Source organism: Lytechinus variegatus, chromosome 1 (assembly GCF_018143015.1).
Source record: "Lytechinus variegatus isolate NC3 chromosome 1, Lvar_3.0, whole genome shotgun sequence".
Classification (NCBI taxonomy): Eukaryota; Metazoa; Echinodermata; class Echinoidea; order Temnopleuroida; family Toxopneustidae; genus Lytechinus; species Lytechinus variegatus.
In genome coordinates, this window is record NC_054740.1 from 88,896,096 (window position 1) to 88,915,079 (window position 18,984).

The window sequence follows — 18,984 nt, forward strand, 5'->3', positions numbered from 1 at the left end:
ACTCGTTGTTGAGATAGGTCTGTCTTTCAAGTTTATAAAAACAGCTGTTGACAGCAGGAGAAGGGGTACAAATTTCATTTTGCTTGACAATGTCTGAAATCCTCTGCTCCAGTGCACCCAAGCACCCCTTGTAAGATTAAAATGGCTCTAGAGACTCTGCTGCGGGAACTTTTTATTTTTAAGGAGAATCCTTCATAAAGTATAAAGTAATTGTAGTTTTTTTTTCAATAAAAACACATTGGCCCTATTTGTAGCAAAAAGATGAAAATCTTATCCGTATAGGATATCGACAGTAGAAGAAAAAATATCCTCTGTAAGCTAGTAATATAAAATTCTTCTTATGTACAGAATATACAAAATAAAAACATTGACATGTACAAAACTTGTGCAAGAAAGATACTGAGGATATTAAAAATCATGTCTGACTTAAAACTTGTCGTTTATAAATGTTGTTGAATATTCATCACGATATTAGAACATAATCATATTTGCATTTTACCAATGTTTGGTGATAACTTCGTGCCCCACTCAAGAATACCATTTGGACAACTTTAACTTTGAAATTCATTACAGGAAATCCTCTCTAAATATAATATGTATATAGTTTTTCTTTCATGTCTATAAGCAAGTAACAAGATTGTGGCATTATGATTATTTACTTTTTTAATAATGCAGCATTATCTTACATCGTAAAATGACACATAATAGTTTGTGTATGTTTTGAATTAATATTAATTGATATATGACTTTGATCTAAACAAAAATACGCATTACAAAACAAATCGAAGCATAATGTATACATGACATTGCTTGTTTGCTCATCAAAATATTTTTGTTATAGTTAACCTACATCCCCCAAACAAATTACTTTTAATGTCAAGTCGGACATTCGTTCATCAAGGCTGAGTTCATATCGAAGTATACCGTATTCGCCGTTCGCTAAAACTATACACTATATACACGGGCATGCATGGCGGGACATACGAGTTACCACACACGTCCTGTACTTTTACATTCTTTTGGCTCCGTCATAATGCATGCCTCAGATGAATAACATTTGGCCCTTCTTTCCTTATTTGAAATAGGGGGGATGAATGTTACCTTTATATATTTATGTAAAATCGTTTCAGTAACTTTTTGTTTATTCGTCTAGACATCATCTATGACAATAACCATTTTTGCATACCTGAAGCTAATTTATGTTTAAAAAAAGAAACTGATAACCAACCAAAAATATTTAGTTATGGGTGACTTAATAGTGAAAATGTTGTGTCGTACGGGACTCAGAAATGTCCCGAAAGACACGCAACATTTTTACCTCGAATTCACCCATGGACGACATGTTGTTGTTGGTTGTATTTAATATATTTTTTGCATGACTATAGGCTACCCTGTAGTACTTTTATATTAACACAAAACAAATTGAAATTCCTTGCTTGTTTAGATAGCAGGTTGATTGTGAAAATGGCTAAATGGAATCGCCCTAATAGGTCTCAATGAAGATTTGACAAATTAGAAGTTGGACGTGACTGGTTCACTAGTGTCTGCTGCATCTCCCTTGATCCCACCCTTTTCAATCACCTCGACACCATTTGATAAAGTATTCTTCTCTTCATCTTCATAGACAGGCTTGTAAAATACAAGAGCACCAACGAAGAAGAGGATAGACACAGTCTTCAAACACACGGTCAGTATGAGAGCGTTCTTGGCTAACGTGGAGTTATCATACATCCAACAAGTCCTGGCTCCATCGCAGTCCTCTTCCCATATACTGCATGCATTATCGATGAGAAGACCGAAGATAACCGGGCCAGGAACCGTACCTGTGTCATCAAGAAAAGGGGTTAAAATGTCGGTGTATAAATAAAAAATAATTATTGAGATAAACTTCCACTATCGCACGACCAACTCGGACAAGATCCCAGTTACACTCTAAAAACACTGAGTAAAAATTTTCCCAATGTTGGCCGGGGAGAAATGGAACATATATGTTTGCTAGGTATTTGTTAAAATCCCATATTTGGCTAAATGCATGTTTTGAGGGTAAATTTCAACGCAACATTGCGTAAAATTTACAAAATATTTGGTATATTTTTACCCACTGAACATGCATGCTCCCATTGTATCCAATATTAGATAAACCTTTTTAGAATGTAATACTCGTCTTGTAATGTTGGTATTTTTTAAAAATAAAAAAATCATGTAACTAGCGTGACGAAGAAACCTGGATCTTTTTTCATGATATCACAGGGAATCTGGTAATTATACAAGGCAAGGACGCTCTTTCTATATCAAGTTAATAAAGAAGGATGATTTGACATTACAAAATATAATTCATCTTATATGTTCTGAAGAAAATAAGTCCACGATGATCATGAAAAAAGCTAAAGAACATCTTTAGGAGAATGTCCCCGAAGGCTACACACATGCAGACTCCTTCGTGGTCATGATGAGAAAGAAGTTGTACTGAACGAGCCATTATTCAAAAATTCTGTGTAAGCCTGTCTGCTAGGAGTTGAAATGTGTGAGTTTTTTCAATCTTCACATCTTCAAGTATGAAGTAAAAGTATGATTTATATGAAGAACAAATGAAAGTTGAAAAAGACAGTTCATATCCTACCTAATGCTCGATAAAGTAGTGAATTGATTCCTAAAGCAAATGCTTTTTGTGAGTTGGGAACACATCTGAAGATAGCGAGAGAACAGAAATATTAATATGATAATAAATGCATTACATTAAGACTTGAATCATTGAACATTTTTGTCACATGGATTACCCCATTGAATCAGCATGACGTCAGTTATTTCTAAAAGGTGAGAAAAATAAGCGGCCATTATCACGCGTTTTAAGAACAAGTAAGAGGTGGTTTATTGAACTGAAGTTCTTTTTTATTATATTGAACTCTACTTCAAAATATTCAAATGTTTATCATAAATATATCTTAACTCTTTTAACTTTTCCTCCTATATTAAAACAAATATGGGGACAGTTTGCATCCCTCCCATGGACATTCTGGAAATAGAGCAAATATTTTGGAAGTTACGATGGAAGTCAGCAAGTGGTCATTTTCGAGATCGTCCTTACCTGAGCAAAGCTGTGATTGACGGAACGACGGCAAAGAAAGTACTTGTTAGCATGATGAATAGCAGAGCAAGAAAGACGGTTTGTTGTGGGCATACATAATCACACTTTCCTACTACTGCCGAAGTAATACCATTCCCAGCCGCATCTATACAACTGCAGTCAAAATATTCCTAACAAATAAAAAAAAGAAAAACGGTCTGAATATTATTTCATACAATTAAGGCACCCATGAATAGCATGAATGTATATTCTCTTTTTGCTACCATCACCGTCGGCACCATAACCACCACTACCTCTACCACCACTACCACAACCACCATCACCACACCACCACTATTACCATCGTCGTTATCGGCATCGTAAAGAACGCGTTCATTATTTTCATAATTTTTACCACAACAAACAATACCACCATTCCCGTCATCATCCATATGACTACCATCATTGACATCATCACCATCATCGCTATCACCATCATCATCGTTGTCACTATCACCACCAAGGTCATAGCGACTGACCACCACTTTAATCCGTACCGCCACTGATATCATCTTCATCGTCGCGGCATAGTCGTTATCGTCATCATTGTCTTCGTCACCACCACAGCCGTGCACTACCACCAACAGCATGAACATCACTACAGCTATCATCGCCAATTACACCAAGGAATTTCATACCTTGACATCATCGACTTCGATCATGTTAAGACAGCCTGCATGACAAGGTGAATAATAGAGGACGTCATCGCTACCGCACACCGGATCGTAATTGTTGGAGCAGTGACAGTCCGCATTACAGGCCGCAGTCAAATTCCCCTCGTCTCCAATGAAAGGCATCGATCTGAGAATCAGCAATAATAACTATTATCAAGTTAACAGAATAAGTTTATTACAAATCAAATCTATTACATAAATATATTTATATATAGTAACATGAAATGATAAACATCGTCGACTTGAAGGACTGCTGACTGCTGAGCCCTGTTACCATTGTAGTTACGTGATAGAATAGTAAAGTTATCATAAAGAAAATTACACTTGCTCATGTGGATGATCAGTTTTAACGAGATTTTTGTCTCTTTCCTACATTACTATGGACCTTTTATGTTACAGTAAGAATCGCATCCCTATATCACGTCACTTAATTTCTGTACTTATTTTACATGTTCTAATTTCCGTTAGTTAGTACTTGATTTGTGAATCTTTATATCTTATAATGGCAAATAAATAAGACTGAATTGAAATAACTCGTGCTCATAACGACAAATAGCTTATTTATGTCTAACTTAAAGGTCAAGTCCACCTCAGAAAATTTTTGATTTGAATCAATAGAGAAAAATCAGACAAACACAATGCTGAAAATTTCATCAAAATCGGATGTAAAATAAGAAAGTTATGACATTTCAAAGTTTCCCTTATTTTTAACCAAATAGTTACATGAACGAGCCAGTTACATCCAAATGAGAGAGTCGATGATGTCACTCATTCACTATTTCTTTTGTTTTTATTGTTTGAATTATACAATATTTCAATTTTTACGAATTTGACGATTAGGACCTCCTTGCCTGAAGCACAAAATGTTAAAATAATGGAATTCCACATGTTCAGGGAGGAATGAAACTTCATTTCACATGACAATGACGAGAAAATAAAAATATTTCATATTTCATATAATGAAATACAAAAGAAATAGTGAGTACGAAATAGAAAGTATGAAAACGTGTATTCCTACTTGTTATCATACTGGACAGTCACCCCAGCGAAGTCAACGTTGTCACACGCAACGACGAAGACGAAGAGTGAAACGAGCGAGATGGTGAGTACACCGATACAAAATTTGATCATTCCTTTGAATTCAAGCTTGAAATATCTTACGATTAATCCGCCTACGATGCAGCCAATTAGACTGGATGGAATGACCTGGACACCTGGATACAGACAGATTGGCATGGTTGAGGATTGTAAGTCTTTTCCGGGTGATCAATGGATGTCTTAAGTGGAAGCTATTTCAATAAATTTCTATTTAGAATAAAAAAAACCCCACCCTTTATAAACACGAAAGAAAGCAATACTTATGAATATACGCATATCGGGTAATACAATTTTATTCAGGATTATTAAAAGAAACTGAATAGCCTCGTAGGCAACTGATTTATCTTTTTTAGCTGATCTTATAAAAATAAATTAGGGTTCATGACAAGAGAAGTCTGGGGGTGTCATGGGAAAATCATCACTAAATCTTTACGGAACTAATATTCAATTCAAGAATTCATTCTTGTTTTAATCTAGTACGGCAACTATCCCATAATGGATTTCGTCATTAAAAAAAAAAGCATATTTACCTGCTACTAAAGCAGCCGTACCCGAGGTAAAGTTAAACTGCGACTCAAGATACTTTGGTCCAAAGACGGCAATACTAGCCAGGATAAACCATTCTGTGATAGAAGCACCATTTAGACACATGAATGGAATGTTCTTTAGAAGATTCCAGGCAGCCTTGGGGAAGTCTTTGATCTTGTTACCAAAACCTGCTCTGGCAGTGAAAGTAGAACCTTTCTGAGCCTCCTCTTTCCGGGCTGCATTTAATGCGATTGAACCTGCAGGTTTAGATATAAATATAATCAAATGAAGCCAATAATCATCTCAAAAATTTAATAGCAATGATTATTCTAACATGTTGAACTATTCTTGATCAATGACTCTCTGAAATTTTGATAAATGATGGGTTTCGTTGAAACTCTAACCTACGCGCGTCCTGGCGTTATTCGAAACAGACGCTCTTACGGAGTATCGTCCAATACAATACCAATCGTCACCCTCTTGGTAGCTTATCATCCGTGATAATAATATGATTCTCAATAACGTCTTTGATTATTTTATGGATTGAACTAAGTGATGACAATAGTTCATCAATTTTTTTCAATTTTTAAATGAGTTTCGTTAGACAATCATTCGTACATTTTTACATTGAAATTTTCGTTGTTCCATAATATTGGCAGTCATCATGATCATCATGACAAGCGTTTCATCTAAGTATGATTTTAAATTGAATGTTATCTGGTTGCCATGGCAATGACTTAAGATGTTATATTTATAAATTTAGTCACAAACATATCTCGATTAGTACTTAAAAAATTATTGAAAATGGAATGATGATCATACATGTATTCTACATTTTTATCAATATTTTTACCTTTCTAGAGGGAAATAAGCTGTTGCCATGGCAACGGGTTCTTTGCAACATTGTTTCTTTTTATTTAATTCAAGTATTACCAAGGCAACATCAATCTGTATCATTCCAATTAGTTCATGCAGAACACTCACTGTATTATTTCCCCTAAATTAATTGAGTAGGTCAAACCTTTTGCATGTACATATAAGTTAATTTTCATTGCACTTTTCACCTTGCCATAACCTTGTCATCCCTGTCGTTGTTGTTTTTAATTAGATGTTATCTGGTTGCCATGGCAATGACTTAAGATGTTATATTTATAAATTTAGTCAAAAGCATATCCCGATTAGTACCTCAAAAATGATTGAAAATGGACTGATGATCATACATGTATTCTACATTTTTATCAATATTTTACCTTTCTAGAGGGAAATAAGCTGTTGCCATGGCAACGGGTTCTTTGCAACATTGTTTCTTTTTATTTAATTCAAGCATTACCAATGCAACATAAAGTTTTATCTTTATAAAGAACTCCTGCAGAACACTTTCTGTATTTTTGGTTCAAATGAGGGGGTCAAAACTAAAGCATACATATAAAGTCAATTCCAGTTGATTTTTCCACCTGCCCATTGTCTTGTCAACCATGTTATTTTTGTAAATCAGTTGTTATTTGGTTGCCATGGCAATGGCTTGAGATATGATTTATACATCTAGCAACCAAAATATCTTTAACACTGTAAAATTAGGGGAAATTAAAGATAAATCATATTCTACAACGTTTTTTTAATCAAAATTTTATTTTTTCTGGGGAAAATTAAGCCGTTGCCATGGCAACGTACCAAATGGAACTATCTTGTTGATTTTGAATGTTTCAAAATTTTATATATATTTAATTAGAAGCTTAAAAATTATCATTTTATTCATCTATATCATGTTTATTTACCATTTACATGGAAATGTATGTCATTTTTGAGAAATTATTCCGTTGCCATGGCAACGGCCGAAAATGGCATTTTTAAATTTACCTCCCATCTTTAAAATAAATCTTACGGCATATACTAATACTTGTGAAAGTTTCATGCTTTAGTCAAATTTTGCACAATTGTTCGGCTAATCCGCTCTACTAAATGGAGATATGATGAAATAAAGTTCTACAGCGCACCCAGGACCAAAGATAATCCTGGTAAAATGGTGCATATCAAAAAATGAAACATGCAGTGGACGTTAAATAATCAAAATGGAAGGATATCCCACTATTTACACAACGAGACATACCAAACAGACAATGGATTCATTGTAAAGATTTTTATGATATTGTCCAAGTAGAAGTAATGTTTAAACCGTATAAAAAAGAATGGTGAGTAATAAAATATAATGATTGCAATGATGATGATTGCATGCATTAGTTTTTGTATGATACCATAAAACGCTCAAGTCGCATACTTATCCACTATATCAATTTACCATTTGAATCTGAGTAACTGAGTGGCGTTATAAAAATATTGATATGTAATTACAAGAGGGCTAGATGATATAGACTACAATATTTACCTGGTAAAGCTTTTGGGAATCCTAATAGAGGTATGATGACAAGGAAGGCAATAGATGCATCCACAAAGAACCCCATCCACCAACCACCAATCCATAACGGACTCTCGGGAGTTAATCCTAAGCTATAAATGGAATGTATAAACGTAATCTTATTAGTACAGACAATCCTTAAGTAACAAAAAGAAAGATACGCCATTTGAAAATCAAAATTGGTGATACAATTAAAACAAAACAGACAACATTCTTAAAGATCGACTGTCACACACGTTCACAGAGGGAGGGGTGGCTCCTTAAAAAAAGAAAAAGAAAAAAAGACCCTCCTTTCTTTGCAAATTTTCACAGTTATTGCACCATTATGCTGATATCAAAATATCCTAAATGATATCGCAACTAACTAGGTCGCTTTGCCCTTTGCTTGTCAATAAATATATTCTTCTTCTTCTCTGCTGGTCACAACACAAATCATGTCCAGTGGAGGGTCCAAGATCTGGCTTTGGGATTAAAAGACTAAATCTTTTGCAGTACATGGATCTGTAAGGAGAAGATAAACTAAAACAACGTGTTTCTTGATCACTATGTTTGTGTATATTGATTTATCAAGATAGATCTACCATACATGTATATATTAAACTTACTCCTCTGGATCTACATTGACGTCTGTATAAAAGGTAAGAAAGAGTCCACCGAGTATGTATCCAATAGCAGGACCCAATGTCGACATAGCCTGGAATATACCTGCCAATGATTGAAAGATAGTTGGAATTATACACTGATGCTAAGTTTAAAAAACGTTCCAGTTTCAATTGCAATACCTAAAAAGGGAAAGTGAAATGCCTTCTAATTTCATTTGACTGAGATTGATTGATGAATTTGATTGATTTATTGATTGATTGACTGATGGATTGGTTGATTCATTCATTCATTTATTCATTCACTGATTGATTGATTGCCGATTCATTCATTCATTCATTCATTTATTTATTCATTCATTCATTCATTCACTCATTCATCCATTCATTCATTTATTCACCCATTCATTCATTCATTCATTCATTTAATTATCCATTTGTATTACATTAGTCTAATTATTTATCCATATTTATTTATTCGCTTAGTCATTTTTTTTCTATCTATCTATTTATTCACTTATCTATCTATTTTAGTACTGACGTTACGATGTGAAAACGACACTAAATATCTATCAGAGAGATAAAAGAAAAGATAATATCATTATTGTCTGAAAGTTAGTGATCACCCTTGCTTACTAATTTTGTTTTCTTGCAGATATATTTACCTATATAAACAGCTACTAATGTAGGTTTAACGTTGTCATCTATATAGGTAAGACCCAGGGTATAGATAGGTGAGGCACCTAGTCCATGGAGTACTTGGGCTGCTATAAACACCCAATAGTAGCTGCTCAGACCAGTCTCACCCGGTGCACACTCTCCGCTATCAGTACCGTTGATGTCACATGTTGATATTTCAGTAGCCTGTCAATCATATAGGAAGAAGGAATAAATAATCGAAGGGAGTAATAGACGGATGGAGAATGAGATCAGATCAGATTTTTGCGGATAAAATATCGAGCATCTAGATGAAGAAGTATATGTACATTTCTTCATCACATGAGGAAATAAAAAGATCTTCAATATTATCGACACTGAAAATAATTTCCCTCCGCATCTATCAATATTTATCCTATGTTAACTCATTTTCATTTGCAGCTTACATTTTAGTATGTAATCAAACATGGAATAAAACCAACCTAATCGAATCGCAGAAGAACATTGGTATTGTGGAATTGCAGGTTTGGAAAGTGGATTCTGAATTAAAAGGTAGAAACGAATTGATGAAAGAATGTGTGGATGGGTCTTCGGTTTCCGTCAATATGTCGCCAAAATATATATAAACTGTATATAATCCATTAAGTAATACCCATTTTAATATTCAATGATAAATTAACGAATTCCTGAAGTTCCCTCGGATTAACCCCATAACTAAATCATGAGCCTATCGGTAACTTACATCTCTTGGTTCATAGTAGTCTGTAGCGAAGTGTGGTAAGGTGAAGAGCAATGACCCCATAGCAAAGACGAACGCTCCTGACCCCAGCCATCTTGGTTTGTGACTCTTCTCACCAAGATAGGTAACGAATACAATAACGATCATAACAGAGAAATCATAACAGCTTGAGATGAAACCACTACGGGCACTTGTCAAGCTGAATCGACGCTCGAGTGTCGTGGTGATGACGTAGACGATCCCGTTGACGGTCATGCTTTGTGCGATGACGTAGAGACAGAGGAAGAAGAGGTAACCCTTTGAATTGTTGCAGCACTGGAAGAGAAAGAAGCAAGATTAGGATTTGAAAGCGTCTCGATGGTCATGCTTATTATTATATGGTGGTCTAAATGAAAAAAAAAAGAATAATGACGCTGATTTATTACAATTTTGTTCAGTAGATGATGTACTCTGCCATTGTCATTGTTTCCTGGTATTTTTTGTTACAATATCAAAGATTTTCATTAGAAGTTAGCTTTAGAAACAAAGCCAATGCATAATATAGTTTCATCTGCCTGTCATCATCACAAGTTTACATGAACAACTTAATAACATTGAACCAATGAAACAGTTTGACAGGACAGTTGATTACGATTACATCAAATTAATCAAATGTATGTGATTAGTCGAGAGACCAGAAGAAATATCCATGTACCTGAATGATCCTTGGTCTGATGCCAAACCATCCACACTGAGGATTATCATCAGCATCATCATCTTCGACATCGTCTATCATTTCGGGATGTTTACCGTTCGTTTTCACATGATCATCGACCTCATCATCCTTATCATTGTCAAGTTCAACGTTATTAAATGATGTGTTGACGTAACAACTTTCCTCATCAGGTGAATTCTTGTCTTTATCGACGTCTTTATGGATCGTGTTCATATAGACATTTTCATTGTCAGTTTCATCGTTGTGTGAGTTTTCATTCCCGTGGTCGTTGACGTCCAGGGGTTTTGTATCCTTGGATTCCATGTTGTCAAAAGATTTCAGGATAGGATACCGATAGATGTCAACTGAAATAAGGGATAAAAGTCACATTTTAAAATCCCTCTTAATAAAGTTTGATTTATGACGGCAAGTTTCAGATCCGTTTGATACTATTGTCTTTTTTTTCAAATGAAAAAGGACATAAATTTTAGTAAAATCCAGACATAGAAATGATACTCTCGAACAGCTGCGTAGTTAACTTCAGGCTATACGTTATACAAATTGATGCGATCGGCTACGAGTTGAAACTGGAAATTTTTGAGTCTTTGCCTTCTCTACGAACTAAAGGCTTACGTCTTATCAGTATTCACTCCTTTCTCTGAAAATCTAAAATAATGTTATTTCATTGAGTAGAAGACTGTAGTAATTGGTTATCTCATGATGGATCAAATGTTGTTTTATTTCTTCAAATGTCAATTTGCCAAATATTTGAAATCATGGTCCCTCAGGAATTGCAATTAAACCATTTGAGAAAAAATAGGGGCAGGGGCACTTTCTTAATACCTCTATTTTTTATTTCAGATTTCACAAAATCTACCCCATGCAGCAGATCTGTAAAAACTTTATTTCACGAAATCCTATAATAATAATAATGATAATGGTTATTTATATGCTATACACACAATATCACACCGCTTTCAATTGCCAGACATAGAGTATAAATATAAATCTTAAGTAATAAAAAATGTATAAAATTGTGAATATTTTAATTGAATCAATCATGCCAATGAATAGCTCGGTCGCTTAGCTCCCGCGCGAAACATTTTTTAGAACATGTTACCTATTTAATTCTCAAGGAAAAAAGCTCTGTGAGTACAACGCTGGTACTCTACGGTCATCACATACACAAACGAGAATCTGTGTGGAAAGCAATGGAAGTCTCTTTATTCTAGACAGTGAATTGATCACTGAGGCCCCTGGACTACTAAATCGTATTCTTAATACCGAAATCATTGTAATGTTTGAAATAACCACTGATGATAGGGCATGCAGAAACCCACATAGGATAACAAAAATGAGATTAAAAAAGGAGGAGGAAGAAAAAGAAGAAGAAGAAGACGAAGAAGAAGAAGAAGAAAGAGAAGAAGAAGGAGGAGGAGGAGGAGAAGAAGAAGGAGCATAAAAATCCCAAAGCAAACCAAACCCACCTACGTGTATAGAGTGGTTACACATTCATGCTTTAGTGTCAAGTTCTTCAAACTATCCATCCGACCTTCACCCCGCCCCCACACTCGTTCATAGATTAAACTGGTTTTATGATATCGCTCATTTGCTTCAATTAGTAACCTGTCTGTTTGTTTAATGGAATCACTATTTGATACCGCATGAGGTGAGTAAGATAAAGCAATCTTGAATTCATCAGGTTGATGTTATAAGCCAACATAGCAAAGTAAAAACAAAGTTCGAATAATTTTCAGTTGAGTTTACTTGAATATTCTATTCCTGTTATTATTTCTTTCACTATATACTGTTCCAGCTTTGATTAATCATTTTAAATATTTGTTTATTTTAATATTATTAAATTCACTGATTCATCGATGTAAGATGATGCTTGGGAAAATTAACCATTTTGTGTATTATAACATATAGACATAGGACCTATCGATCATCTATTGATAATTGATGGTTATTTTACCGAGTTTTGTTTTTATCAATTTAAATATGTCCTCTTATTATAATCTCCCCAACATATAACAGACATACAATGTTAAATAAATTATTGCAAGATTGAAATAAAATTGAATTTGACAATTGAAAAAGAGTGAAAAATACAGGTCTAGTGTTAAAATACAGAAAATGTATGTTATAATCACACGAGTGAAACACAGATCAAATATTTCGTTCTTTTCAATGCATGTTTAGCATAAGGCCACCGCACACCTTGTGATTGGTCTGCGACCCGATTATGGAATAAAAATTTGATGCTAACATTGTGACATGGAACACCTTACGGTGTAATGTTCTAAATCATCGTGCGAATACCTGTCGGTTCAAATATGTTACTATGCTATCATCCTTATTTAGAATAAAGCGAATTCAATATCTAGTCGTAATGAAGTCATGACAATCGTAGGCATACAATTGGTTGCGACTAAGACTAATTTGGCCTTTACTCCAAAATAAAGGCATACAATTATCCAAACTTGTTATATTAGTATTCTTTCAGTTAATTTGAACCTTAAATGAAAAATATACTTTTCATTCACATTTTCAGGAAATTAGCAAAATCCGAGTTTGTCCCCAAATCGGATCGTGGACCAGTTGTTAGGTGTGCGGTGGCCTTTAGAGACAGTTTCGTTAGTTAACTGTTGAATCTATTTCGTCTACTATAGACTCACCTTACGTAGTTACTTTCGATCCTGATGAATATCTTGAAGACGCAGGTTCCTATCGTATATTGCTATTATTTATCATTAAAAGACGACATTGGTTATGTGAGCGATATCTAAAATAACACAGATTTGTGAATCAGAAGTGAAGTGGAAGAAGTGAACAGTCTTTACAGTTTATGTCTCCATTTTGTTTCAATCTGAATTGTTGATCACAAAGAGAAAGCAAAATTTCTGGTTGATCCTCAACAAAATTGTGAAGATAATAAAGATATTAATTTCACAAAAGTACTTCGCGGTAAATAAGGAAAGGAAATAGTCCAATCTTTCGAATTGATGAAGCTGGAATAGAACACAGACTGAGAAGGTTTTTCTATCGTAGAGCAAGATAAATTCGTTTGTTGCACTAATTGATTTTTGTAATCAAACGATTATTTGTTCATCTTCTCAAGTCACAGCTCGAGGCCAAAGGTTAACTCAGAAGCTAACTCCCATCTTATCATCATGCAAGTTGATAAAACTTCCATGTTTTGACTTTGATTAAATTTATATTGAACATACATATTATTAGCTAACAATAATGGGCGGATTACGGTGTGAGTCAAGGGCTCTTAACGCTTTAGAAAATGGAATCTGTATAAACTTCTTATTAGTAGCGGTCTTCTGGTGTCATTGTCATCTTGATAACTATCACATAATTCATATAATCAATGATTTGTACTACAGTACATGTTCCATACATAACTGAAAATATTGTTTGTTTGTTATCTTTTTGTATAAAACAATAATATGTAAATATCACTGGCAGATCCAGGAAGGGGGGGGGGGGCAAAGTCGGCCTGTGTCCCCCTTTTGATGGGCCCAATTATAATTTGTAATGTAAAAATGCCGTTAAAATAGAAGTGTGTCCCCTCTTGAAAAAGAAGACCTTTTATCTCTCTCCCACCCTCTCTCCCCTTTCTCTCTACCATTTTTTCTTTATATATCTACATTGATCCATCATAAGCATTTTGGATAAAGGAAGTTGGTAGTAACATCGGATTATCTGACAATTTCTTAAACTGCTTACACTCTAAATTACAGGGATTTAAAATAAGTCCAGATGGACTTTAGTTAGGGACCAATCGATTTCTGGATTTAGTTTTAATTCTTAAGACTTAAATTTAAATCTCAAATGATTTAAATTTAAATCTTTCGAGATTTAAAAATGAATTTTAAGGATTCAAACTAAATCCGGAATTCGATTGGTCCCTAACTACAGTCCATGTGGACTTATTTTAAATCCCTGTAATTTAGAGTGTATATTTCCTGATAATAAGGAACTATATATTACATAAGAAAGCCTTTATATCATAATTATGAATTTAATTTTGATAAATATACAATCATCTATTACCCGATGGAAGGTTCCCCCTTTATTGAGGGGGGGGGGGGGTCGAGCAACAGTTACCACCTTAAGAACCTTATCCGGAGTGAATAGGTATACAATAAAAGTATATAGACCTACTTACAAATCGTTGTTATCTAGCTTTATCACCATCGTACGATGGATGTAAAATAATATATGGATCCTGAAGTAAAATGGGCGTATAGTCATGATCAAAGTCCAATACCACCTAACTTTGTCATGATGTCAACAATGTTTTGTTTTTACACACGTTGGATATGTTTTAAGATTGCTTCAAGAAACTCCGGATAGACGGGGGGGGGGGGGGTATGACAATTCGCAGACTTGACGGAAAGCTCGACAAAATCGACGATTGTTTTGATCTTATTTTATGTAGGGGCCTCTCAATATATCAGACCTTATCTGGAAGCTACTTCGCACTCGTCTATCACTATATTTTTTTATTTGTAATCTTTCCGTTTTTCCAATAGATGTTTGTAGGCCTAATCATAATGACTTTTATGCTGAGGAAAGGAATAAATCAAGTCGAATTATAAAATGTAGCGTTATGAATTATTCATTACACAATATAAATTACAAAAACACCCCGTCTTACTTTCATCATACCAGTAAACTTAAAAAAATATCTTTATGTGTGTACGGAGTACGGGCCTGGTTGTATGGTCTGCCCAAAAGGGTCTGCCGATCTGGCGAACGAAACACTACGCATTATGACATGTAAGGTATATAATGACGTGTATAAGGTATCTAGTGCACCAAGTGAAGCCACTTTAAGAATTGAGTGTTCGAACTATTGATTAAAATGCTGGTACGTAGATATAAATTTGATTAGACTAAACATCTATCCATTACCCAGCTGTAGAACATCATGATGGAAATATAATGAAAGTTCTGTAGCCTTTATTAAGGTTATCAAACAGATCAGAAATAAACGGAAGGTCGAGTAAGACGTTGTAATGCAACCGGTAAGTTAATAATTGTTTTTCTATTCACTTTGTCAAAACAGCATTTGACATCCTAAGTCTTTAATGGTGTTACTAGTAGTTCTTTATCATTGTGTTCATGATATTACCAGGAAAAAGAGACTTCGATGTAGCTTATATGTTCACATAATTGGGAGTTGTAGATTCACCACTACGCTTGCTCGAGCACTTAGCGTTAAGCTCCGGGGTTAAGCTATTGTTTTCCCTTTCTTTTCTGTGTTTCTTTCTATTTCATTGCTATTCTGCATGTCTTTAGATCATCGATATTTACTTTGAATGGCAAAAACAAACTAAGGTATAGTAGATATCCAACTGGGTCTGCTGTATGGGTAGGAGACAAGAACAGTCACGAGTTACAACGGTGTCGACGAACTTCGTACTGCTCAAATCTATATCACCGTCGGACTAGGTCACGAGGCCATTCATTGTCTAGATGTCCCTATGATAATCACAATAAAAGTTGTTTCTAGAATTCTTCATATAAGTTAATGGATATTTTTCTATTGAATTTCACTTAATCATTTATCACAAAGGAAGTATGTAGATTTTAGATATCTATTTTGATTCCAGGTAAGTTGTTAAAGTACTGTTATTATGTGAAAAGGATAGGATTGTGACACACACACACCCTCACACACGCCCCCACACACACCTCTCACACACAAAACTACACCACGGTCAAGGTAAAGTCACCGTGATAACGGTCAGTAACTTTGGTGGCCATTGTCAGTCACTTATATCTACTGGATATTTTCAAAGGAAGATCTGTATATTCGAATATCAGTATAACGGGTACGTCATGAAGTTAACTACGCATGTAAAGGGCCTACTTCATGTTTAATTGACTTCAATTGTTTTCGTTTCGGCTGCTAACTGGGCGTTGTGGCGTGCGCCTGTAATCCAAGCTGTGGGGAAGTTACAAATTGATGCAGAGGTTCGAGCCCTGGTCACGTCTTTCGGATGGTGACGTTAAAAGTCGGTCCCGGACGTAAATAATCATATCTGATTGATACACGTCTGACAAAACTAAAATACACACACAGTTTACTAATTCAATCACATACTGGTGGAAGGATAGGGTAATGCTAACCTCAAAGTTTAATAGTAAATATATAGGCATGTGTAAACTCAGTTTAATGAGTTTATATATTCACATGCTTTATTACATTAAGCTATTTTTGGACATCGAATTGTAGCAATATTGATATTTGATATAATAATCCAAAGTCCATAATTTCGAAAAGAAGATTTCATCACACATGCCTCGAACTTTACGGCGCTCACTGAATACGGTATAGGTTTATATTATGCTAGACAATGCATGGAAAATGAAAATCTGTTTACGGTTTGTCTATAAATTGGTAATTATACGGATATATATATCGTCATCTTTTCTTTTTTCCATATGCCGTTTGGACAACTGAGTCTGATTATCAAATGATTATCATGATACCACAGACCAAATGTGATTCGTTTTACATCATAATTTTGGCATAATAATAACAATCGAAAATAGTAGTAGCTGGATTTAATGTACCACACTTTTGCCTGAGGATAAAAAGCACTGCTATTATTACCACAGCTTTAGGTGCTCTGCCCATGCATGTAGCCATTCCAGCATTCGAAGAATACCGGGTGCCCTTACCAGGGTTGACTCTTGAGTGCAGCACAATTTGGTAGGTCTTAACCAATGATTTGGTTGATTTTGAAGTTCTATTCTACTTGTTTGCACGTTGTGTTGCTCATTTTCAAATATTGTTATTGATTATCAATTTTATCAACCAATTTCGTTGAAATAATGTAGGTTGACTAGACCATCCATTGTCGAACTATTCAACAATGTCGACTGCGATGACAACAGACTCATCCCCTCTTTTGTCCTCTGACCAACGAAACGAATACAATTCGATCAGCGATGAATCTGTGGCGCTCCGGACGTCATCGTCACAATCGTTGTCGGTAACGTGCTCGTCGAGAGAGAAGAGTATACACGACGTTGTTCGAAGTGAGGGACGGCAACGGTTTGGTTGTTTTTCTTTACGGCCATCATGGTTACAGGTAAATCTATGATGAACATATATTGTTAATTGCATATTCATAGAACACCAAAAGCGTAAATAATTTTGAATCTCTGAACTGTATACTGCAGAATAGAAAAATCTAGTCACATCGCCAACGAAACTGACTCCAGACAGATCAAAGCAATTGGAATGGCATATTGACCGGTCAGTTTCGAATCATTCCGGTTCAATGAGTGTGACTGTAGTTCGATGGGGATCAATTAGGATAGTGCTTTATTTACTACATAACAAAGATCACCCCGAACAAGCAACGACAACAAAAGAATTATCTTTGTGTTTTAACCAGTCCATCCATACTTTACCACCCCTACATGCCTCCATAATCATGATAATAGACCATACAGATGATGTCAAAAAGTCATTTTAATAAGCAAGGACCTATAGTAGGTCCATACTTTAACCAGGAAAGTGGGAGCTTTAACTGGTAACCTTACCTTTTTTTAATTGAAAAGTCGATGCTCTCTATGTCCCACAAACAGTATCTTGTACATTGCTGAGGTGTACACATAACCAATCCCATGCCATTAAACTCGAATCACTTTGGCATTGTATAAAGATAAGCCCAAATATTGTTAGATAATACCACTGAATCTTCTTCAGACATTTCATAACATACAAATACTATCATGAAAGTAAGTTCACCTGTATTGGTAGACCATGTCAATAAACTTTATGTTCGAGCCATGTAATTTCCAGTGTGTCGAGATAAAAATGTGAATTTATTAATATATAAATATTTGGGGGTGATCTTGATGGATATAACTCTAGCTCTCAATCTGGAGAGGATTTCTGATGATCATGATTTTAAGTTCTCTATTTCCACTGTATTAATTCTCTCACTCTCTTCTCTCGCTCTCTCGTCTTCCTATAATGCGCCAAAATTTGTTCTCTTTGCAGTGTTGCAACAATCCCAAAGGATTTCTAGTATGGCTCTGTGGTTTCGCTTTCACCCAAAGTTACGTGACCAGTGGTATTGTCTATACTGTAACCACCACATTGGAGCAGCGATTTAGTCTTCCCAGTGTGCAAAGCGGTTTCCTTGCCTCCTGTTACGATCTTGCTCTCCTCATCGTTGTTTTAGGAGTAACATATTTTGGAGAGAATGGCAATAAGCCCCTATGGCTTGGCAACGGCGCCCTTATATTTGCTGCTGGTTCTTTTCTCTTCGCCCTTCCACAGTTTACTACAGGTCTCTACGAACCATCGGTAAATTATACTGATTAATAGAATGTCTCATAGCAGTGGCGGACCGTGAACCGGAGGAGACAAAGCATGGGGGGGGGCACAGCATTGTTCACAAACAATGTCTCATAGCAT

At 35.2% G+C, this 18,984-nt stretch overlaps 2 protein-coding genes across 5 annotated transcripts in view; one reads left to right on the forward strand and one right to left on the reverse strand.

The window, feature by feature from the left end:
* On the reverse strand, nucleotides 1–13,597 carry LOC121427465 (solute carrier organic anion transporter family member 4A1-like). Its single transcript, XM_041623867.1, has 12 exons — nucleotides 13,205–13,597; nucleotides 10,527–10,891; nucleotides 9,836–10,147; nucleotides 9,102–9,300; nucleotides 8,443–8,542; nucleotides 7,808–7,929; nucleotides 5,427–5,681; nucleotides 4,817–5,012; nucleotides 3,763–3,925; nucleotides 3,086–3,255; nucleotides 2,621–2,685; nucleotides 1–1,823 (listed from the first exon to the last, which is right to left on the reverse strand). The coding sequence occupies exons 2-12, from the start codon at nucleotides 10,848–10,850 to the stop codon at nucleotides 1,513–1,515; spliced, it is 2,217 nt and encodes a 738-aa protein (XP_041479801.1). The 5' UTR covers nucleotides 10,851–10,891; nucleotides 13,205–13,597; the 3' UTR covers nucleotides 1–1,512.
* Nucleotides 11,984–18,984, forward strand: part of LOC121427474 (solute carrier organic anion transporter family member 4A1-like) — a 17,099-nt gene continuing 10,098 nt past the window's right edge. The window contains exons 1-3 of one of the 4 annotated variants that reach the window (XM_041623899.1): nucleotides 11,984–12,195; nucleotides 17,391–17,644; nucleotides 18,565–18,873. In XM_041623899.1, the coding sequence (XP_041479833.1) occupies nucleotides 17,426–17,644; nucleotides 18,565–18,873 (528 nt within the window). In that variant the 5' untranslated portion in view covers nucleotides 11,984–12,195; nucleotides 17,391–17,425. Of the gene's footprint in view, nucleotides 12,196–15,305; nucleotides 15,569–16,768; nucleotides 17,263–17,390; nucleotides 17,645–18,564; nucleotides 18,874–18,984 lie in introns of those variants that run through there. The other 3 variants (XM_041623880.1, XM_041623907.1, XM_041623891.1) reach the window with 3 other exon arrangements.

Coding starts and splice junctions, on each gene's coding strand:
- LOC121427465 (XM_041623867.1), bottom strand. CDS start 10,850: ATGGAATCCAAGGATACAAAACCCCTGGACGTCAACGACCACGGGAAT. Junction 9,301..9,835: donor ACTACTATGAACCAAGAGAT/GTAAGTTACCGA, acceptor TATGATTGACAG/GCTACTGAAATATCAACATG. Junction 3,926..4,816: donor ACTGTCCAGTATGATAACAA/GTAGGAATACAC, acceptor GCTGATTCTCAG/ATCGATGCCTTTCATTGGAG.